At 44.1% G+C, this 24,376-nt stretch overlaps 1 protein-coding gene across 5 annotated transcripts in view; it reads right to left on the bottom strand.

The window, feature by feature from the left end:
* Positions 1-24,376, bottom strand: part of KIF26B (kinesin family member 26B) — a 568,793-nt gene that overhangs the window by 119,075 nt on the left and 425,342 nt on the right. For all 5 annotated transcript variants that reach the window (XM_068232060.1, XM_068232061.1, XM_068232062.1 and 2 more), the window contains one exon: positions 23,421-23,627. In XM_068232060.1, coding sequence (XP_068088161.1) covers positions 23,421-23,627 — 207 coding nt within the window. The remainder of the gene's footprint in view (positions 1-23,420; positions 23,628-24,376) is intronic.

The raw sequence follows: 24,376 nt of genomic DNA, 5'->3' as shown, positions 1-24,376 counted from the left end.
CTGCAATGATTGATTTCCTGAAATACTAAGAAGAAAACCTAGTTTTGAAGATAACATCTCCATTGTCTTATAATACATACATGCATATTTAATAAAGTAATGAAAAGAGTTTATTAGTGCTGAAGTCACTGGTTTGCTTCTTCAGAATTTTCTGCAACTACCATAGTGTTGTTGTTCACTGATGTTTACAAAAAGCTTTCTCAGTGTTCTTTAAACCTTTAAACTATTTAATTAGTTATAGAAATATTGATTCATTTCAAATTTCAAGAGGGTCGTGTCATACCAGAAAAAAAATCAATGAATTCATGGAGTCATAAAGAGGCATGTAATAACACAGAGTACATCTGAAATTAAACTAGAAGATGTTTGCTCTAGAAAAGAAAATGCATCAGTGCAAACTAATCGGAAAACGGAATCAGAAATGAAAATCGTATGGTGTGTACCCAGTATAAGGGACTGTAATGATATTCCAACTACAGCTAAGAAAACGTATTATTATTTAGTTATATAGAGTGGACATATTCTGCATTGTTTTACAGAGTACATAGTCATGTCCTTCACAGAAGCTCACAATGTAATGCATGTCCTAGTCTTAATCCAAAGTTCCCTTCATAATTTAAGACCAATGTTTTTTGGGGGAACTAATAAACATATCAGTATTTTTCAAGATGTGGAAAAATTCTATTTTAGATTTAAAATCTGTTAATTTTAGCTTTCCTCTTTAAAAAAAAAAAAGTATTTATTTCAGTTTATCAGCAATGTTACTGGCGTATAATCAATCTCTTTTTATTTCCCCACATAACCTTTCCCACAAAAGAAAGATGTGTCTGTTCTAGTATGGCTAGGTTCACACTGGGGCACTGCAGTACATTGTGTGCTAGTGTAAGGAAAGTATATTGTAATAGTACATTCACAATGGCGTGGTAGCAGTGCAGTGCAGTGTAATCTGTCAGCCTTACATTGAGGCATGCTGGGACGACATCGGACAACATGCAGGTTTACAGTTACAGTGAAGCATTATTTTCATTGACTGTATGTTCACTAAATGTGCTGCATTGCCCACTTAAAGGACCATTATCTCGAAAATCGTAAAATTTAAAGAGACTCTGAAGTCTCAAAAAAATCATCTTTTTATGATAAAATCCTGTGTAATATGACAGCCCTACCTAAACCGCGGCATCCCGCCGCTCTAATCTAACTAAATCCCCCCAAACTCCCCGAGGGGCAATCCGGGCAGCGCTTCCATGAGAAGCAGAGCTATGAGCCGCAGCTCTGCCTCTCAGCGCGTCTATCAGCCCGGATCGCCGCCTCTCCCCCGCCCCTCTCAGTGAAGGAAGACTGGAGGGAGAGGCGGAGATCCGCCGCTGACAGACACGTGTGAGGCAGGGCTGCAGCTCATAGCTCTGCCTCACACGAAAGAGTACAGGGCAGCAAAATCCAAGACCAAGAAAGTTGTGGATTTTGCGGGGGAGAGGGAGGGGAGAGTTAGGGGGGATTTAGATAGATTTCAATGCCGGGGATGTGGCGGTTTAGGTAGGGCACAGGGCATATTACACAGGATTTTATAATAAAAAGATGATTTTTAAGAGACTTCAGTGTCTCTTTAAAACTACATGCAAACACATACAAATAAGAAGTACATTTCTTTCAGAGTCAAAATGAGCCATAAATTACTTTTCTACTAGGTTTCTGTCACTTACAATAGGTAGTAGAAATTTTACAAAAGTTTTGGACTAGCTCATCTGCTCATGGGGGATTCTAAGGGTTTTGTTCATTTTCAAAAGCACTTCGTGAATGTCAGTTGCTCTGTCCAACTGCCAAAAAAATGTGCAGCAAGAACACAGGCTGGCCAGCAGCTTTATAAAAATCTTTTTCAAGGAGTGTCTTTATATACAGCAAAGGCCACACTGAGAATCCCCTGTGGAGAGATGGACTAGCCCAAAACCTGTCGGTAATGTCAGATTTCTCCTGCCTGCTGTAAGTGACAGAAACATAGGAGAAAGGTAATTTATGGCTCATTTTACTCTGGAAGAAACATGCTTCTTATTTGTAAAGGTTTACACATATTTTAACCACTTCGCATCCAGACCTTGTTTTCCCCTTATTGAACAGAGCAGTTTTGACACTTTAGCGGTGTCCCTTTTTAATCAGCAATAACTTCATCTGTACTCGTGCCACTTAAATTATCTATATATCGTTTTTTTCAAGACAAACTAAGCTTTCATTGGGGGTATTTGGTACAAAGTAAAATGTTCCTCTCTATGCATTTTAATGTGAAAAAGTGGGAAAATTATTAAAAAATGCATTGTTTCTCAATTTTGACCAATTCCTGTTTGGAAATAAAAAGTGCGATTGACATAAAAAACTGTGCCACCAGTTAAAGTCGCCCCAGTATAGATATCCAGATGTGTCCCCAGTATCACCGCCTCCCCCAGTATAGTCAGATGTGTCCCCAATATCAGCCCCCCCTAGCATAGCCACATGTGTCTACTGCGTTTGACAGCCCCAGAATAGATTGACAGACGCACCCTCAGGAATAGTGCCCCTCTTTATAGCCATATGTGTCCCCGGATCAGGATTAACCCCATTATGGCCAGATGTACCCCCAGGATTAGTGCTGCCCCCCCATTATAGCCAAATGTGCCCCCAATATATGATTACTGCCCCCCCAGTTGCCCAGATGCACCAAATTAGTAAACCCCCACTCCCCTTAGTCAATTAGATGCCCCCCAACAAATATGTAAACCCCCCTTTTATTTATGCTACCCCCACCCCCCAGGATCGATAGCCAGATGCCCCCCCCCCCCCCCCCCATGAGGCAGCCCCCTCCGTGCAGAAATCCTAAAAAAAATCATCCAGCAAGCAGCCTCACTCACCTACCTCGTTCCTGCGACTGTCCTGAAGCCCGATCCTCTATTCTCCGTTCTGCAGTCAGCCGCATATTGCCGGTAACCCAGGTCCCAGCTTGATGACGTCATCAAGCCGGGACCCGGGTCACCGGCAATACGCGGCTGAATGCAGAGCGGTGATCGGAGGATCAGGCTTCAGGATCATTGCAGGAACGAGGTAGGTGAGTGAGGCTGCTTGCTGGATGATTTTTTTTAACTATTTGTGCGCCGAGGGGACAGATGAAGGATCGCTGCAGTTCACTACTGCAGCGATCATTCATGGGAGGGGGGTGGACTAATTGGCCAAAAGGGAACATGTTCCCTTCCACCAATTAGTATTGCAGCTGACAGTGCCGGAGGGTGCGCTCTGAAGTGCACCCGATCGTGCACAGCAGGGCTGCAGCCAGGTCAGTATATCTACGTCGCTGTGGCTTGGAGGGTGCCACAGCTGACGTAGATATACTGCAGTGGTGGGGAAAGTGGTTAAATTTTACAATTTTTCGGGATAGTAGTCCTTTAAATAACAATGCAAATTTTACCTTCAGAGGACACAACACCCTAGTGTGAACCTTCCATTGGCTTATTTTCAAATTTCTTGCTAAAAAAACAACACATGAATACACAATAAAATTGTGTTAACATGATGAGTACTGCACTGTGTTGTGCCACTGACAGAGAGAGATAGTGAAATGTTTCTATGCGCTCTGCATCTACTTCAGCCAGACCTGCAGGTGCTGCAGAATGAAGTGCCCATGATAGTGCCACGTGTTCCTGGCAGCCATAAAGCTTGCCAGGAAATGTAGCTCCCCCAATAGCCCCCACTATTTATGAACCTCCTTAGGGGAGGTTCGTTTTATATATTTTATGATTATAAAATAGTACTCAAATCTCTAGTATGGTTTTTGGGTCTTTTTTTTTTTTTTAGTATTTTTGGTGATAGCACCTTACAAAGCTAACACTGAGGCTACTTTCACACTCACTGCGTTGCTCACCGCTCCCCAGTTGCAGTGGCCATTAGTCTCAATGAGACATGACACACTATCTGCGGTGCAGTGCATTGCCGATCAGTACAGCATGGCAGGCATTTGCACTGGAATATATGGTAGCACAACAATCTATGTAGATTGTTGTGGTGGCGGTACGAAAAACAGTGATGTACTTCCTGTCAAGCAGGGAGCACATCACTGTTCAGGGGGTGGAGCTCTGCATGTTACCCTGTCAGCGCACTCTGCTGCAGGGTGGGGAATGGTGTGGTGCGACTGTCCTGCCCTGGGCTCTCTTGCCACAGGACAATTGCACCTAACATAGGTGAAACCAGTCCTCATTTTTTGGCATGTGTCTTGAACTGTTTGTGATCACGGAACAGTCTGGTAACTGACTGCATAATTTTATATCAGACTAAATCTCATACGGGGCCCAACCACATGGCAATTGTGAAGGAACATTTTATTTTTTCAGTACTCTTAGGTGAAAATAAAAATATTTCCATCAATTGAAATTAAATATAACTGTGACAAATAAATCAAAAGAGATCTAGAATTGTCCATCTGTTGTGATTATTCCCTTCCAGTAATAGGTCACAATACACATATGGTTTTACAGAAATAATGTAAATCAAAACATACTCTATTTCACAGCAATCTACTTCCTCCTCCCCTCTCCGTACAGCAAGACATGGTGCCCGACCAGTAAATCACCAATGTGCTGCCACTCAAAACCATCACTAATAAATAATTTTACTGACAATTTAATTATGTACATAGATTTAGCTCTGCTGCATGCTGGCATGCTAACATAACCTAAAGCAAACCTGTCAGTGTTATCAACATGTGTCTATTATTAACACTGCGGCCTAACTGCAGTTACCACAAGGTTCCAAGAGAATCAGGCCATAGTTACACAAATCTAGGTTGAAGACAATCAGGAGTGGCCTCTTAAAGGAACCTAAGTAAGAGAAATACGGAGGAAGCTGCTTATTTATTTACCTAAGATATCTGCTGGCTCCACTAACAGGCTTTTACAGAACAGGCTTTTAAACAATTGGAGAGGATAAAAAATCAGCTGTTACAGGCAGCTGAACAGGGAAGGATGTCACTTCTCTCTAAATGACGTAGATAGTAATCTATTGCCGCAATTGCTACTGCGCTCGCTCCTGTCGGCTCCGGTGCGCTGTTCTTGTGGTGATCTGTTAGTATACAGATCAGTGAACAGGAACTCAGTTCCTATTTACTGATCCAAGTGCTTGATATCACTGAAAACCGGCATCAATGAGATGCCGGCTTTCATTGACAAAAATCAATGAATTGCATACATGCGTTGCGTTAAAAAAAAGTGTGGGGGACATCAAGTGGCTAAAAAAAAAAAATGACACCTTAAAACTGCAATGCTATTTTAAATACATTTAAAATAGCATTAATTAACTCCTAACCTCGCCTCCCATAGTTACCGAAATAAAACCTAGAATTAAAAAAAAGGTGACATTTAAAAAAAAAAATTAAAAAAATACATAAATAGTTAAATTAGGGACTAAACTTTTTTTAATATGTATGTCAAGGGTGTATATTACATTTTTTTTTTTTTTTTTTTTGCAAAAAAAGTGCTTGTAATTGGTGATGGACGCAAAACTGAAAAAAATACACCTTTATTTCCAAATAAAATATTGTCGCCATACATTGTGATAGGGACAAATGGGCAAATAAAACATGTTGGTTTTCATTACGGTACACATTTTTTTGTCCATTTTTTTCTCAATTTTTTCCTGTTAGTGGTGATAAAGTAGTGAAAAAGTTATTAGTGAATGAATGGAATGGATTATTCACCTCCAGCCATGCAGACTTTAAAGAATCCATAAGCAAAATAAATAAATAAATAAATAAAATATAAAAATTATTTTCATGCATCTATGGCTGTCTGCGATGATTGCCATCAGCCAAAAATCTATTTGATTACACTGATAAAAGAATGATCAGGCAAGCCCCCCCATTCCAGTGGCTGAGTACTGGGGACCTGTTACCCATTTGTCAGTGGTCTGAATCATAGTGAACAAATACCTCAGGGTTTTCACAAGAAGAGAAACAACAGCTCCAATATAAATGGCTATAATTGGAACCAATAAATCAACTAGTTCTGCTGAAATTCCTTGTGCAATCAAATTCTAATCAATATTTCACTGCAAGCAGTCTCTTTCAAATACCTCAGTGTTCATGCATATAAGAAGTGTTGCCCATACCTAAAATGAAGCAAGGCTTACCAGCCACTGACAATCTATGTTATAAGGTTGTCAAGAAGCATAAAAAAGCATCCGATCATCAAGATTATGGGATTAATCCTCAGTAACAATTTTACAGGTAAAGGATAGAGTGGTCGGCACTACGGCCCACTATTAGGGTCTGACTAGGTATGAAATTCCACGGTATGATAACCATCAAAAAAATACCACGGTATTACGGTATACGGTATTAAACAATTATTTGGACCAGGATTGGTGCCCGCAGTAGAGAGAGCCAGGAATAGGTGGAGCCAGGATTGGTGCCTGCAGCACAGAGAGCCAGGCATAGGTGTAGCCAGGATAGGTGCCCGCAGCATAGGTAGCCAGGGATAGGTGTAGCCAGGATTGGTGCCCGCAGTAGAGAGAGCCAGGGATAGATGGAGCCAGGATTGGTGCCTGCAGTACAGAGAGCCAGACATAGGTGTAGCCAGGATTGGCTCCCGCAGTAGAGAGCCAGGGATAGGTTTAGCCAGGATTGGTGCCCGCAGTATAGAGAACCAGAGATAGGTGTAGCCAGGATAGGTGCCTGCAGCATAGGTAGCCAGGGATAGGTGTAGCCAGGATTGGTGCCCGCAGTATAGAGAGCCAGGGTAGGTGTAGCCAGGATTGGTGCCCGCAGTATAGAGAGCCAGGGATAGGTTTAGCCAGGATTGGTGCCTGCAGTATAGAGAGCCTGGGACAAGTCTAGCCAGGATAGGTGCCCGCAGTATAGAGAGCCAGGGGGGGGGGGGGGGGTGCAGCAGCAGGGGGTACAAAACAAATACTCACTTGCCGGCAGCTGGGTGATCTTGCACGCTGTACTAGCTTCATTCTACTTCCTGTTCTTGCATCATCTCCTTGTAACAGCACCGAGGGGGCGCTGTTTCAGGGAAATAGGACAAGAACAGGAAGTACAATGAAGCTAGTACTTCGTGCAGGACTACCCGGCTGCCGGCAAGTGAGTATTTGTTTTTCCTAGCCGCTGTTCATTCGCCCGCCGCTACGTCGCATTCTCACCGCTACGTCGCTCCGCCCCCGGTAGCCCTTCCCCCCGAAAACTGGTAAAACGAGATTGTGCATGGTATGATTACCGCGGTATATCATCATAACGGTATACCGCGGCAACCCTAGGTCTGACGGAAAACTCCAGGAGCGATTCCTAATAGCTAGTATACTATTAGCCTCGGAAGAAGCGCTACCTACTGAAACTACCGTTAGGCTTACCAGCACCCACTATTGCAGCACCCACACTGGTATGGACTTTTAGCCAATAGGCTTATTCCAACTGCATGTATTGACTGATGCGATTACCAATAAACGCCACATTGGCGTTGCCGACCATTTCTATATTGCATTAATCCTCAATAAGCATTGACCCAAAAAATTCTGTATAAAAACAAAACAGATCAAACATGACATTATGAACAGGGAAGAGAAGTCCACCAGGTTTATCAGTTAGACAAAAATACAACACCTCTGTAAGAACTTAAAATACTTTTTTTTACTGTTAAAGAATTGCTCCACTAATACAAACATCTATACAGCAATCAGTGGCATACCTACTGCGGGGTGGCAGAGGTGACCCCCGCTCATGATGTAGCCATACCTAGGGGGTGCTGCAGCGCTGTTTTTTGCCAAAAGCACTCCAGGCCATCGCGTGAAGGCAGCGCAGTTGGCTAAGGGTCACCGCTGGAGTGTGTCCATGCTCAAAGTTTTTCCCAGCCTCCTTTCTATTACAGCCTAAACCACACTGAAGGCAAACACCGCTATGCTTTGACCCCAACCCCACCCATTCACGCACCCTCACCCATGCGGCAACAAGTGCATACCAACACCGCGCTTTGTATCATGTGCTGCCACCGCCCGCTCAGGTTTGGGACCCAGGAGTTGAGTCAGGGAGGGTAGGGCCAGTCTGTTGGCAGAGCCGGAGCATCAAGGCAGCACGGCATCATTACGTCACATGGCACAGATTTTAGACCGTCAGAGAGAAGAGACCTCAAGACCAGGCTCAACACTCCAGGGTCCTGTAAGATTTCACGGCGACATGGGGAGGGAGAAGCAGCAGCTGCACCAATATCAGCACAACGGTGAATGTACAGTGGGTGACTCAGTGCAGCTACTGTTGCTGTAGAGGTGGTGGTCTAATGTGAGATTATTAGACAGGGCAAGCTCTGCCTTGATTAGTACTATTTTATTTATTTCAATACTGTGAATTTAAAATCAAAATGGTGCATGCACCCCCCGTACCCCCACTCCACCCCACTCCTTGCATGGCAGTGGTTAACAATAGTTACTGGTATCTCTTTCCTTAAAGTGTACCTGAGACTTTATAAACCAAAGCATTTATACTTACCTGGGTCTTCATCCAGCCCCATGTAAGCCATGGGCTCCCTCACTGTCCTCCCAGGCTGCTCCATTCTTCTGCAATCTTCTCTGGTAATTGCCACAGTCGCCATCAGTTACACTCCAATGTGCATGCAAGGAGGGTGGATAGGGTGAGGAGGCATGCCTGGTGCCCGTAGCATGGCTCCACGGTACCAGTCTTTACACCCTGTGCTCAGGCTGCTGCCATATGAGTGTGGCACTATGTGTGCCCCAGTATTCAGTGAACCGGATGCCCTGGCTGTCAGGATTGATCAGGTGAGCGGCGCCAGGACTGATGAGGCCCCTGACTCTGTATTGCTCATCTTACACGACATTTACTGCTCTTCTGAGGAACATGCAGGGGAACAACAGTTTCCATCGTCCCAGCATGCCCAGACATTCTCTGGACTCCAAATCACTGTTTTACACTTGAAGAGTAAATTCAGTCACTGCATTGGGGAAGCACTGCTTCCAAAGCGCCAGAGTGGAATTTAATTGCCTATTATAATAGTTATTTTCATTCTACCCTAAAGTGTTGATACTCAAATTGCTGTATTAGTGTTCCCTCTCCTCCTGCCTTTACAGCAAAATATCCTGGCTGGGTGGTTTAGTTCTGCAATTTTGCCCGCTGCCCTCTTGTAACCCAAGTGCCCATTTTTCTTTTATCAAATCTTGACAAAACCTCCTGACTAATCGATTTCTACCCATAAGCGCTGACTTTAGAGCCGCTGTGGTGAAAATAATGTGGTGAAAATAATTGCAATGTTGTCAAGAGTTTGCATCCTCTACATTTCCTTACAAAAACCTTCCAACCCCTTATAAGTCAGAGTTAACATTTGCTAAATTTCATGTGTCAGAAGTAACATTTGCCACAGTGCATGTGCTGGAAGTAACTTTTGTTGCATTGCATGTGTCGGAGGGTCTTTTTTTCGGGGGGGGGGATGGGGGACATAACACAGCCGTATTGTGTGGGGTAAACATTTTCTAATGACCTCTAGGGTCTCTTTGCCTGTGTTTTGGGAAGGAGCTTGGGCCCACTGCCTTTGAGTTACATTGTTACATTACTGTTAGCTCTGCCCACATCATGTCATGGCTATGCCCATTTATTTCATTTCTTCCAAAATTTTGCTACAACGCACTTAGTGTGCCAACCCCTCAACCCTAGGTATGCCACTGACAGTATTTATCATACAGTAGCAGGGAAAACATGTTTAAAAACTGTCTACTTGTGCCACAAAATCCAGGTTTTGTTGGCTAGCCATGCCTTCTTTCTGAAAAAACAGTCATGGCATTTTTCTTCACTTGCAAAGACTACTAAAAGATTGTGTCATCTGTTAACTGAGCCACCCTGTCACAGAAAGCAGAGGTGAAGAGAGATGTGCAGTGTCAGCCATAGTATGAGGTCAATCAGAGCTGCCACAGTGCCTAAGTGTTAATTAATACAGAAATGATCCATTGCTGCTTTGGGTAAAAAATAAAAAAAATAGGGGGCCAATAAAAATAAGTGCCACCTTGGCTTTTTTCACTTTGGAATTATAGCAGAGAGCCACTTTTTTCTTTTTCTTTCAACATTAGTCTCCAGCTGCTTTTCTATTAATTTCTAGTAATTTTGAGGGAAACCATCACAACACAATACATCTTGGTGATCCCCAGAGCTCTCCTCTTTTTCTCACTGGTTAATGGATACCAGCAAGGAGAGGGACATGGAGGCTGCCATATTTATTTACTTTTAAGCAATGCCAATTGCCTGGAGGTCCTGCTGACCTTTCTGTCATCTGCCGTGTCTGAATTGCACACCTGAAACAACCATGTCAGACTTCAGTCAGAGCACCTGACCTGCCCGCTTGTTCAGGGTTTACGGTCTCGTTCACACTTTGTGCTGCCCTGTCAGTTTTTACATACTGCACACAGACAGTGTGCGATCCACATGGTAACATAAAAATCCATAGACTTTCATGTTACCATTCAGAGTACAACTGTACGTTCCAATGCATTGCGATGTAATACATCGGGGAACATTTCATCACACCACGCACGTTTTCCTAATGGGTGTTGCAGCTGCTAATATCTGCGCTTTAACCACTTGAGGACCGCAGTGTTAAACCCGCCTAAAGACCAGGCCATTTTTCAATAAATTGGCCACTGCAGCTTTAAGGCCTCGCTGCAGGGCCGCACATGTTAGCACACAAGTGACCCCCCCCCCCTTTTCTCCCCACCAACAGAGCTTTCTGTTGGTGGGGTCTGATCACCCTTCCCCCAATGGCTTTTTTGGGGGGGGCAAATATTTATTGTATTATTTTCATAAAAAGTGGCTATTTTTTTGTATTTATTTTACATTCCCCTCTCCCTTCCCCGATAGCCAATCACTGTAATTGGCTGTCATAGGCTTCAGCCTATGACAGCTAGGGTTGTCGCGGTTTACCGGTATGACGGTTTACCGTGGTTTCAATGTCCATGGTAATCATATCATGAAGATTCTTGAAATACCGGTTTCTTAATGTTTTCGCCGCCTTCCGCATAATCCCCGCCATCGCGCCGCTATTGCCCAACTCTCTGTCTCCCTCCTTTAGAAAAGCAAGCTCCCAAAGCTTGCTGATTGGTGCCGGATGGTGACGCGCAGGATAGGAAGTGATGCCGCGGCTGGAGCGCATATGCAGAGTGCTCCTGGCCGCGGCTGGAACGCACACGCAGAAAGCTCCCGGCCAGAGGCGCTTCTGAGCGGCAAATAGTCTCTAGAGGACATCGCCAGCAGGGAGATCCGTGCCAATCACGTTAGCAGCCAGCTAAAGCATGAGGACAGAGCTCACATTACAGCCCTGCAGAGCTTCCTGGTGTAAGGATGAGCGCCGCCCCCTCATTCCCGCCCGGCTTGTTTGAAAGTGCGTGCTAGACACATCAGTATGTATGAAAACCTGCAGAGACTAAGCTGACAGAGCTGTACAGGAGGTGGGGAGAGATGAGCCGTTTCTTGATGACAGAAGCAGAGACGCTGAAGCAGGGAGGAAGGTCTGTACTATATTTAGATAAGCAAGCTAACCTGTCACTGGAAGTTCCTGTGTCTAGGTGCCCTGTTGTTGTCCTGCTTTGCTTCTCTGCTTCTCATATGCTCCTCTCACCCTCCCCCTTCCAAGTGCTTTAACCCCTGCCCTGCTGCACTGGACCACCTGTGGTGAGACATCTCTCACTTATCTCTGACTCGCACATTTTTCAGCATCTGTCCCTCCTACATTCCTCTATCTGCCTTACTCTTCCCCCCCCCCTTCCACTTTCTTGCATCTCTCTCTCTCTCTCTCTCTCTGCTATCTCTTATGCTGGGTACACACATTGCGATTTCCCACTTGATCGGCAGGATCAATCTTGGCCGATTATTTCCATGTTCAATTGGGTTTCGCTCAATATAGCCGTTTTTGCATACTTAAAGGGATTGTTCAAGCAAAATAAAAAAATGAGTTTCACTTACCTGGGGCTTCTACCAGCCCCATGCAGCCATCCTGTGCCCTCGTAGTCACTCACTGCTGCTCCAGTCCCCCACTGGCAGCTTGCTGACCTCGGAGGTCGGCGGGACGCATTGCGTACATTTTTACGCATTCCCGCTAGTGCAGGAACATTGACACATACATTTTTACGCATTACTGGTTCAATGCGTACATTTTTACGCATGAACCAGTAATGCGTAAAAACGTATGTGTTAATGTTCCTGCACTAGCGGGAATGCGTAAAAATTTACGCAATGCGGCCCGCCGACCTCCGAGGTCGGCTAGCTGCCACTGGGGGACTGGAGCAGCAGTGAGTGACTATGAGGGCACAGGATGGCTGCATGGGGCTGGTAGAAGCCCCAGGTAAGTGAAACTCATTTTTTTATTTTGCTTGGACCTTCCCTTTAACATGAGTAAATCGACTGCTGTATCGATCAAGACCCGATCGAACATGTCGGAAATAATCGCTCGACCAGAAATTGCAAAGTGTGTACCCAGCATTACTGTCCCTACCTGCCTTCTCTCACAGACTGCTGTGTATTTCCCTTACTTCTCTCTCACTTCCCTCTCTATGACCTGTATTAAGATTATGATGTATTTCTTTTACAATGCTTCAGTAAAGATTTTATAATGTTTAAAGTCATGTCACTGATTGCCCTCATAGGAGCTCACAATCTAATCCTACCATAGTCATAGCCTAATGGCCTACCATATTATTTATATAGCACTGACATCTTCTGCAGCACATTACAGAGCACATAGTCATGTCACTGACTGTCCTCATAGGAGCTCACAATCTAATCCTACCATAATCAAAGTCTAATGTGTTTGATCTCTCCCCATGTCACCTGTGACCTGACTGCCACCACGGCAGATAAGCTAATTTTTAAAGAGAACCTGTTGCATTTTACAGACACAGATTATGCAGGCTCAGGATAATTGAAATGAGAATTGTGTTAAGCCTCATCTACACGCGTAAATGAGGCTCCGATGTGTGTTATCAATCGAGCCGCTAATGCGGCTCGATTGATAAGATCCGACAGGTCAGATCTTGCTACTGCCGATTCCCTGCTCGTTCCCCGCGAGGGGACAATGGCAGGGAATCGAGCGGAAGATAAGTGGCGCGGGGACGACCGGGTATCGAATCCGGCGAGCGGGGACGCGGAAGAGGCGATCCGGCGGCTAATCGAGCCACCAGATCGGGGCCTCATCTACGCGTGTAGTTGAGGCTTAATACCGTATACCGTGATACCGTCATACCGTGGTATTTTTTTTTACGGTTATCATACCGTGGATTTTCATACCGTTGCAACCCTAATGACAGCGGATCACCCCCCCCCCCCCGAGCCTTTGGAGGGGACAGCCGTGTCACATGGCTGTCCACAGTGCAGTGCTGCCTTAGATCGCAGTGCTGTATGGACTGAAAAGACAGCAGTTTCACCGTCTAACAGTCTCCTAGCGGCGATCGCCGCTGGGAGACTGAAGGCTCTGCTCCACCTACCAAGCAGAGATGCGCGCGTATCAGCGCGCGATCTTCTGCAAAACAGGCCCGCAGGTCCTTACGCCAATCGGCGTGAGGTGGTCCTGGAGCTGCCGCCGCATCGACGCCCATCGGCAAGTACATACAATGATGTGCATTCTGTGTAATTGGAACACATGTATGAAATCGCGTTTGTGCAAGTGTTCTGTAGTATGAATGAGCCCTAAGTATTAAAGGCAGATGATAACCAGGACAACCAAGCAATGTGCATCCAGGAAATAAATGTCAGCCTCCATTTCCCTCCTACTTTAGGTCCCCTTTAATATGTCTGAATCAAACAAGATGTAACATTTTCTGCATCCCTTAGCAACCTGTCTGCTTTGCTGGGTTTATGTAAAGACACATCCTGTCTACAGGAAGGAGGGAGACTACACATCCAGCGGGATACTGCGTATGTGTACACATTGTAGAGAGCAATCACCCCCATCTCACTACCAGCTGAGACAGCCATGCAAGGCAGCTTTCCTAATTAAACCAGCAGAGCTTCTGCAGTGAACTGAGAAAACACCAGCCTAATCTTAGCTAGTCTGAGCAATAAGTTAATTAAAATATTTGTCCTAAATATAATATGATTGGGCTATTAAGCATATTTATCTTGGGAAATGGAGATATGCTTTAAATTAATTTTGTGAAAAAAATAAAATGTTATATGGGTAAGTCAACATACATTGTGATGCACCTCAATAGGAGACACAAATAAGGCATTTCATAGTGATAAAATATAATAATTGCTGCAGCTCCTATGTACTGACAGGTTGCTTTCTAATTTTCCAGCATACTTATACATTTTTAATGCTACTAGCATGTACAGTACATGCACATGAAAAAGACGAGGCAGCACATATAGCAAACACTTCCAGCCACCTCATTTTATTTATAGCTTTTTGTGCATGCGTTTTTTTTTTTAATTTGTAACACTGTTTAATGCATTGCAAACCTTATGTTGTCACAAATAGAATGTGTCTTTACAATGGAGGAATAACAACATATGCTACCCCTCCTGGCATAAATGCTTTGCATCTCCGTATGACACTGCATCCATTCAATGCCCTTAAAAGGGAATTTTGAATAGCAAAGCACCATCTTAGCAAAAAACGAGGAGAGCAACCAGCAGAGGGAGAATCTGGTTCATTGCTCCTCTTCATGCATTATTAGAGGAAAGCAAAAATCTGCAGTGTCTGCTTTTTTTTCCGTTGGTTGTTGTGTTCATGATATAATCAACACAGAAGCACATCAGTGACACATCCTGCACATGGAATGCTGAGATTGCTCCATTACCATTCATGAATTTCTGCTCCCATAAAATGAGCTCTATTACTAGGCAGCAATGGCGGCAGCAAATGCTAGCCAGTACCGCTATGACATGGTATATTAACAGCTCATATTTATGGGCTGTATTAAATTTTGTAAATGCTTTCAAGTCCAAAGGCATAAAATGCACTTGAATTGCAATTTAATGAGATGTAATTGAAAATGCTGCAGACAGTCCCAGTGTTGATTTCACTGTGAGCAAACATCAATGCTGAATTTGTTACAGGCTTGTAGTAAACACTGCTGCGCAAGCTAGTAAATTTACATTTGTAGCAAGTACAGAGCTTTCATATTGTCTTGGACTACAAGCTGCTGTATCAGCAGTAGCTCCTGTAATAAGAACAGACACTTCTACATATATTTGGTATTTTCTGAATAAAATATGCACAAACTTTAAATCCCGTAACACCACTTTACAAACCATACAAAAAAGGTCATATCCGAACCAAATCTTGCTTTGATCAAACATCCAAACATCATGAAACTGCAACTTGGATTACATTACGCTATAAAATTCTGATCTGAAGTTGTGGTATAAACCAGTGGTTCTGCATAAAAACAAAAGTACATCAGCACTAATCAATCGCAATAAGTGCTCCGACACACCTCTTAGAATAGTACGCTATCTGGCTTGCCTTAAGAAATGTGAATAAAATTGTGGTGCAAAGTCCTGCCAAACCGCCAATGGAACTTTTAATCAATGAGCTCAATGTCCATGCAAACAGCTTGGTTACATCCAGAATAGGCAGCAATAAACCCGACAAACTTCAAAACATAAAAACAAACAAATGCACCTCTTCTAGCTTCAGGACAAGGTCGGGTCTGAGGAAAGGGGAGGCCGCCTAAAAACGTTGTGTCTAGTGAAGGAGGTTGTGTAAATGCGTTCAGTGGGAGGGGATGTCGCTGGCCTGTGATTTCATGTCTGCCGGCTGCGCTGGCCATGGTTTCCTGACATAGCTGAGTATGAGGTACTCCATTTTTCTCTCAGGAGTTAGTGCAATACCTTGTATTTGTCTTTCTCTATTAAAACTTCATCATACTAGAATAGACATGTTTGTTTTTATGTTTTGCAGTGGTTCTGCATGTGTGCTTGGCTTTCAGGGACATAACGAAATAACTTGCATGTTCCTCCTACTGTTCTACAGCGGGACATTATGGGTGTTGCTTTAAGCAGACATTAAAATAAAGCTTCCAAATGTCGTCTGTTTTAACAAGTCACAATTGTATGTTACATGTTACAACATGAAGTCCAATTAACCCGAAGGGCTCAAACCCACTAGAAGTCTTTTTTAGGCGCTAGTGATTTGAAAAAGCTCTTGCTCATGTAATGCTATGGGTGATTTTTATAAAATCACATCCCTCCAGTGGGATCACACCAATAGCATTACATTATCAAGAGCTTTTCAAATCACAAAGCACCCAGAAAAGCGCTCTTAGTGGGTTCCAGGCCTTAACCTGAACAAGGCAAATTTTACACAATTATGTTGAACAGTGTTTGCTTCTGGTTCTGACCAAAAATAAGATTTTCCTTTTAGACGTAATACAGTACAACAATGTGAACCTACACAACCACAATCATACGGTGAGAAAAGCAAATTTTCACCTTTTAAAGCAAATAGTCAAGGTCACTTACAACAACATCTCAACTATATTTTCTACTAATCATAGCAGTGAACATAGGAATTTAAGGATTAAGTGATAACAATTGTAAAATACATCCCCCCCATACACCCCCCTCAATCCCTTTACTACATGTCAATAATCTCTAGATTCTCTGATTACTAGGGGAGGGTCATGTAAGACACTCCTTTCCAAATACCATTGAGTTAGGCTAAACAATTCTGTAATTCACATTGGTGGTTTTTAATGACTAAATACCACAAACCCTAAATGTAACATACTAAATTATGTATTATGTTTGGGGGAAAAAAACTTAAAATATGCTTACTTATGTCTAATTTTCTGTACAGAATTCAAAAATTTCCCATTAGAGAATTATATTTTTTATTTTATTACAGCTATCACTGAAACTAATATTTGCTTTATTCCATAGATGGATTCTACTGCTTTGTCATAAGCTTCATCGTGCCAGCCAGGGTTGCCAAATCATCCCTTTAAATACTGGCAGATCTACCTTATACAGGTGCAACTCTTAAAGCTCGCTGTCACAGGGTAACTTTAGTCTCTGAACTCTCATTCAGACCATATATTAATGCATTAAAGGACTTACGAGGCGAAATTGCTAAAAAAAGTAAATGACCTGCCTCATCTTTTATGGCACGGAGGACGCCGTCCGCGCCCTCCGTGCCGATCCGCTGGGTCCCCCCGCTCATTAGCCCCCCGGGCCAGCTGCCGACGTAGCGTGGATCGGGGGGTTGGCCCTTGAGCTGCGCAGCCGCACTCGTGGCCAGGCGGACTGCGCAGCCGCGGCCAGAGGAAGCGGCCATGTTGCGAGAGGCAGGAGAGCCCGACCCGGGCCGTGGGGTCGGCAGCCGGCCCGGGGGGCTAATGAGCGGGGGGACCCGGCGGATCGGCACGGGGGGCGGACGGCGTCCTCCGTGCCATAAAAGATGAGGCAGGTCATTTACTTTTTTTAGCAATTTCGCCTCGTAAGTCCTTTAAAAACCTACTGCTACTTCCATCTCAGAAATATCTCCCTTCCTTTTACAGGAGGCTTGTACTTGCTTTAAACATATCCCACCTTGTCTACTGTAACACCTTAGGCCCCGTTCACACTGCACGCGTTTCCACCAGCGTTTTGGGAACACGTGCAGGAGGCCGACACGCACGACATCAGACAGTGCATAGAGTGCACTGTCTGATGTTCACACTGCAAGCGTTTGCTAATGTGAACGTAGCCTTACCCTGCAGTCTAACAGAGAAACAGACTGGTAGCTCTCCAGTGCCTACTGCACTCTGTCACCCTCTCACATACTTCTCTTTCCACTTCTCTGATGCTGCCCCTCTCTGACAATCCATCCACTGGCTGTGGATCTAGTTCAAACCCTATTATACAAAGCTCTACATAAACTGTCACATCCATACATTTCCTCATTAATCTCCAAATAACATTCCTCCTGAATTTTCTCATGTATCTATGTATCGCAACTATTTGTTTTGTACTATGTAATGCACTACGGATGATGTTAGTGCTATATAAGAAAAAAAATATTAAAATAAGATGATTACTCAATGCCTGCATGTAACTCGTCACAAGACCTTAACTACTTGACGACCGCCCCCAGCCGATGGGCGGCGGCAAAGGCCGGGCCCAAACGACCGCAATACGCCCATCGGCGGGGGCGGCTGCGGGCGTGGCTATGCGGCGATCGCGTCATTCGTGATGTATACAAATCCTATTATACTGGCTGCCTCCTGCCCTGGTGGTCCCAGTGTCTGAGGGACCACCAGGGCAGGCTGCAGCCACCCTAGTCTGCACCCAAGCACACTGATTCCCCCCCCCCCTGCCCCCTGATCGCCCACAGCACCCCTCAGACCCCCCCCTGCCCACCCCCCAGACCACTGTTTGCACCCAGTCACCCCCCTAATCACCCATCAATCACTCCCTGTCACTATCTGTCAACGCTATTTTTTTTTTTAGTCCCTAATCTGCCCCCTACTCCCTCCTGATCACCCCCCACCCCTCAGATTATCCCCAGACCCCCCCCCCCCCCCGTGTACTGTATGCATCTATCCCCCCTGATCACCTGTCAATCACCCGTCAATCACCCCCTGTCAGTGCCACCCATCAATCAGCCCCTAACCTGCCCCTTGCGGGCAATCTGATCACCCACCCACACCAATAGATAGCCCGCAGATCCGACATCAGATCACCTCCCAAGTGCAGTGTTTACATCTCTTCTCTCCTCTAAACACCCACTAATTACCCATCAATCACCCATCAATCACCCCCTATCACCACCTGTCACTGTTACCCATCAGATTAGACCCTAATCTGCCCCTTGCGGGCACCCAATCACCCGCCCACACGCTCAGATTGCCCTCAGACCCCCCCTTATCAATTCGCCAGTGCAATATTTACATCTGTTATTCCCTGTAATAACCCACTGATCACCTGTCAATCACCCATCAATCACCCCCTGTCACTGCCACCCATCAATCACCCCCTGTCACTGCCACCCATCAATCAGCCCCTAACCTGCCCCTTGCGGGCAATCTGATCACCCACCCACACCAATAGATCGCCCGCAGATCCGACATCAGTTCACCTCCCAAGTGCAGTGTTTACATCTCTTCTCTCCTCTAAACACCCACTAATTACCCATCAAACACCCCCTATCACCACCTGTCACTGTTACCCATCAGATTAGACCCTAATCTGCCCCTAGGGCACCCAATCACCCGCCCACACCTCAGAACGCCCTCAGACCCCAGCCCTGATCACCTCGCCAGTGCATTGCTTGCATCTATTTCCCCCCTCTAATCACACCTTGAGACACCCATCAATCACCTCCTGTCACCCCCTAGCACACCTACCCATCAGATCAGGCCCTAATTTGCCCCGTGTGGGCTCCTGATCACTCGGCCAAACCCTCAGATCCCCCTCAGACCTCCTTCCGATCACCTCCCCAGTGCATTGATTGCATCTATTTTCCCCTCTAACCGCCCCCTGAGACACCCATCAATCACCTCCTGTCACCCCCCTAGCACTCCTATCCATCAGATCAGGCCCAATACATCCTGTCATCTAAGAGGCCACCCTGCTTATGTCTGGTTCCACAAAATTTGCCCCCTCATAGACCACCTGTCATCAAAATTTGCAGATGCTTATACCCCTGAACAGTCATTTTGAGAAATTTGGTTTCCAGACTACTCACAGTTTTGGGCCCGTAAAATGCCAGGGCAGTATAGGAACCCCACAAGTGACCCCATTTTAGAAAGAAGACACCCCAAGGTATACTGTTAGGTGTATGATGAGTTCATAGAAGATTTTATTTTTTGTCACAAGTTAGCGGAAATTGATATGTATTGTTTTTTTTTTCACAAAGTGTCATTTTCCGCTAACTTGTGACAAAAAAAAAAATCTTCTTTGAACTCACCATACTCCTAACAGAATACCTTGGGGTGTCTTCTTTCTAAAATGGGGTCACTTGTGGGGTTCCTATACTGCCCTGGCATTTTAGGGGCCCTAAACCGTGAGGAGTAGTCTAGAATCCAAATGCCTCAAAATGACCTGTGAATAGGACGTTAGGCCCCTTAGCGCACCTAGGTTGCAAAAAAGTGTCACAATTAGGCACCCCCCAAAATGCCAGGACAGTGAACACACCCCACAAATGACCCCATTTTGGAAAGTAGACACTTCAAGGTATTCAGAGAGGAGCATAGTGAGTCCGTGGCAGATTTCATTTTTTTTTGTCGCAAGTTAGAAGAAATGGAAACTTTTTTTTTTTTTTGTCACAAAGTGTCATTTTCTGCTAACTTGTGACAAAAAATAAAATCTTCTATGAACTCACCATGCCTCTCACTGAATACTTTGGGATGTCTTCTTTCCAAAATGGGGGGTATTTGTACTATCCTGGAATTTTAGCCCCTCATGAAACCTGACAGGTGCGCAGAAAAGTCAGAGATGCTGGAAAATGGGAAAATTCACTTTTGGCACCATAGTTTGTAAACGCTATAACTTTTACCCAATCCAATAAATATACACTGAATGTTTTTTTTTATCAAAGACATGTAGCAGAATAACTTTCGCGCTCAAATGTATAGGAAATTTTACTTTATTTGAAAAATGTCAGCACAGAAAGTTAAAAAAGTCATTTTTTTGACAAAATTCATGTCTTTTTTGATGAATATAATAAAAAGTAAAACTTGCAGCAGCAATCAAATCGCACCAAAAGAAAGCTGTATTAGTGACAAGAAAAGGAGGTAAAATTCATTTAGGTGGTAGGTTGTATGACCGAGCAATAAACCGTGAAAGCTGCAGTGGTCTGAATGGAGAAAAAGGCTCTGGTCCTTAAAGAGAACCAGAGATGAAGCACCCTCATGTATTTTATTACATTTATCAGTGGGAACATGACAGTAAACACCTACCCTGCTTTTAGTTGTATTCTTCTCAGTCTAATCTATCTGTTATCAACTGTGATAAGAATCCACCGACTATTCAGTCGAGGTTTGACCTGGAATAATTATAGCTGAGTCACTCTTCTGTGGAGTGTTTTCAAGCCCAAGCCTTCCCCCTCCTGGTAGTGTTGTCCGGATCATGAACGATTCGGATCTTTGATCCGAATCTATTTTATGAGTCGATCATCCGAATCATCAAAATGAACGATTCGGATCGCAAAAGGGGCGGGGCCAGGAGCGACACGCCCCCTCTCAGCGGGCAGCGGGGTCCTGGAAGCAGAGCTGAGATGGATCGCTCTGTTGTATGGGAGGCAGCCTTGCAGGGAGACAGGTAGATGAGAGAGAGGGGACATGGGTGCCACTGCCAGATATGTGTAGAGCACACATACTGGCTATAACGTGCTGCCCATTACAGGCTCGCTGTTCCGTAGTGCTGCACAGTGATCACATGGGAAGCTTTTGGCTCAGCACAGCTCAGTAACTTTGCAGACAGTGTGATTGAAAGGCAATATAATCCTCCTGCACTCGGCACTAAACAGCTGCACTTATCTTCTGGGAATGCTTTCTTTCACTGTGCGACCTTTTCTTTCAAAGTGTACAGATGAACATATAGGTGAAATGTATGTAAAGCATGTGATTTGCAGCATGTGGGTATTACGTGCAAGCATTTCTGCTCTCTGCTCGTCCCTCCTCCCTTCTCTGTCCACTCCCTGCCCTCTGTCCATCTTCTCCCCTTCTCTGTGTGTCCACCCCCCTCCCCTTCTCCTGTCCACAGACCTGTCCTGCTGTTCATTTCACCCCCGAATGCTTCCGGTAGTAAAATGATCCGAGATTCGGATCAAAGATCCGGATCTCTTCAATGAACCGATTCGAATCATCCGGATCATTGAAAAGATCCGAACTTCCCATCTCTACCTCCTGGCTCAAATTTCATGCTTTACATGCTGAGAGCTGTGATGATATAGGAGGAGCTGCTGCTGCAGGAAAAATCTCTGTCTAACAGACTAGTGTGGCTGTGTGATCTGTGTGCTCTGTCTGTGCAGCCAGTCATTATCTGTATGCAGTTTCATTACTATGAGAGACTTCCTACAGGCAGCCACAAAGCATACCAGAATATGAAGTTGAAAGCAGACAGATGAAAGCCTACAGCAGCCCTGCTTTTCTATAGTCTCATATAGCCTAGACAGCACATCCAGAACACCTCATAACCTGGAAACAGAAGGAATATGAGCCGGCGGCCATATTGGATATTTCCTGGAGCAATAATGGATAAAAAGCACTCAAAAAGGCACACCAGGGTGGCGAAATTATCGGGTAGAGCATTTATTCTTTACAAGCTATCAACTGATATGTTTATTTTGTGTGGATCGTTCATCTCTGGTTCCCTTTAAGGGGCGAAAAGACTGTGGTCCTTAAAGAGACACTGAAGCGAAAAAGATATTATGATTTGTATGTGTAGTACAGCTAAGAAATAAAACATTAAGATCAGATACATCAGTCTAATTGTTTCCAGTACAGGAAGAGCTAAGAAACTCCAGTTGTTATCTCTATGCAAAAAAGCCATTAATCTCTACGACTAAGTTAGTAGTGGAGAGGGCTGTTATCTGACTTTTATTATCTCAACTGTAAGTGAACTGTTTTCTTTTTATCTGCTAGAGGAGAAGTCATTACTTCACAGACTGCTCTGAAAGACTCATTTTGAAAGCTTAGTGTTGTGTAATCTGCACATATTAGAGAATGATGCAATGTTAGAAAAAACACTATATACCTGAAAATAAAAGTATGAGAATATTTTCTTTGCTGCTAATCTTCTAGTAATTATTCATAGTACACAACCAATTCATTATATCATATTTTTTTTCGCTTCAGTGTCTCTTTAAGTGGTTAATAATTCATGTATCAGTAATTACAGGGATGAGATGACAACACTGATGCCAGCATGCAAAAATGAGCTTTTTGCACATGTGGGTGAAAATTTGGAAGTTGTTTTTGCATTTCCAAGGCTTTACAAGGGTGTCTACCTGCAGACCCATACCAAATATATACAGATTTTCTTCACCTGTGTTGTTCAAAGCCTTAAAATACACAAACTTGCAAGTAAGCAACTTAATTTTCAAGCAACTTTTATGATGAAAAATGTTACATATATTTCACCAAATACAAATTAAAAAAATATAGAAGAAATGCTGAAATGTTTATAAGAAAATGATCTATATAAAAATGAATGATCAAAGAAGGCATGTTTCCTTTTCAGTACTTTACAATATGGGGAGATAAACTGCAAGCAGCAGTTTTTCTTTACTGCCTTTTTTATATATAAAGTATAAAAAAGTAAGCCATTGCTTAAAAAATAAACAACAAAATATACACACACAGGGACACTTTTTGTAATTGGGTGATCACTAATTTTGCTTTAATTAGCCTGGACTATGTGAGCAGAAACAAAGATGGACATTAACAGCAACTGGAAGAAAAGATCAGCATCAATGTTAGATTTTGAAGGTTTAACCTACCTGTGAGGCGTCCTGTGGAAATACAGCATCAAAGGCAAACATTTTAGGTGGTATTTGAGTGCTTCTCTTCTGGAATGCATTCTGTCCTCCACACGATAATGGGTCATACAGTGTAATCTGTTTTTTCCTTGGATCAGCTTTTAAGAAAGAACTGGATTCTGTTGACTCTCCTACAAGGGTGGAGCAGATACGCACCATAACCTTCACCTGTGGACAAGAGAGAAAATATATTGTTAAATTACTGTTATAATGGAGGAGGCATAACTAGTACAGGAATATTAGGGGGGAAGTGGAGTTAGTGACATTTGCTTTTGTCTGTCTGCGCTACATTATAGTGATACGTAAAAGCTTCACAAAAGCATTATATTTTCACAAAATGTATTTCAACATGCTAATTCTGAGTGCATTTTTAGGAACACAATAAGTCTGACATTGCCTCTAAAGGCCAGGGAACCGCCTTTCAACTGTCCCCCCCCCAAGTGTGTGTGCTCCCCATGGTGAGTATTAAATGTGCCGGTGTCACATGGTACAGGTCCTCGTGGTGATGCCAAACACAGGAGGAGGCCAGGGCACAGAGCACATACACTTTGGGGGGTGCTGGCTGGGGGTCTTTCAGTCATCAGGGAATCAAATTCGGTTACCACCATGCACCTAATCGAGCTCTTGCAATCAAGATTTTCCGGCATGCCTGAAATCGATGGAAAGATCAATCAGGCCACCATGTTGCGGCACAGATTCTCCTCCTATTCTTAAAATTACCAGATTGGAAGGTTGATCAGCCCACAAAATCGTGTAATGTATAGGCACCCTTAGACTGCTGTCCCCAATGTCCATCTTCCATCTGTGCTACCATACCATGTACTCCCTTGCCTCATCAGCCTCATACTTGTCCTAACTATAAGAATGTCTGCTCCAATCTCACACCACTCACCTCTTAACCACCCTCCACTGTATGC

The sequence above is a fragment of the Hyperolius riggenbachi genome, chromosome 4 (genome assembly GCF_040937935.1).
Source record: "Hyperolius riggenbachi isolate aHypRig1 chromosome 4, aHypRig1.pri, whole genome shotgun sequence".
Lineage (NCBI taxonomy): Eukaryota > Metazoa > Chordata > Amphibia > Anura > Hyperoliidae > Hyperolius > Hyperolius riggenbachi.
Note: the sequence above shows the minus strand (reverse complement) of the source record. Positions and strands in the feature narration are given on the sequence as shown.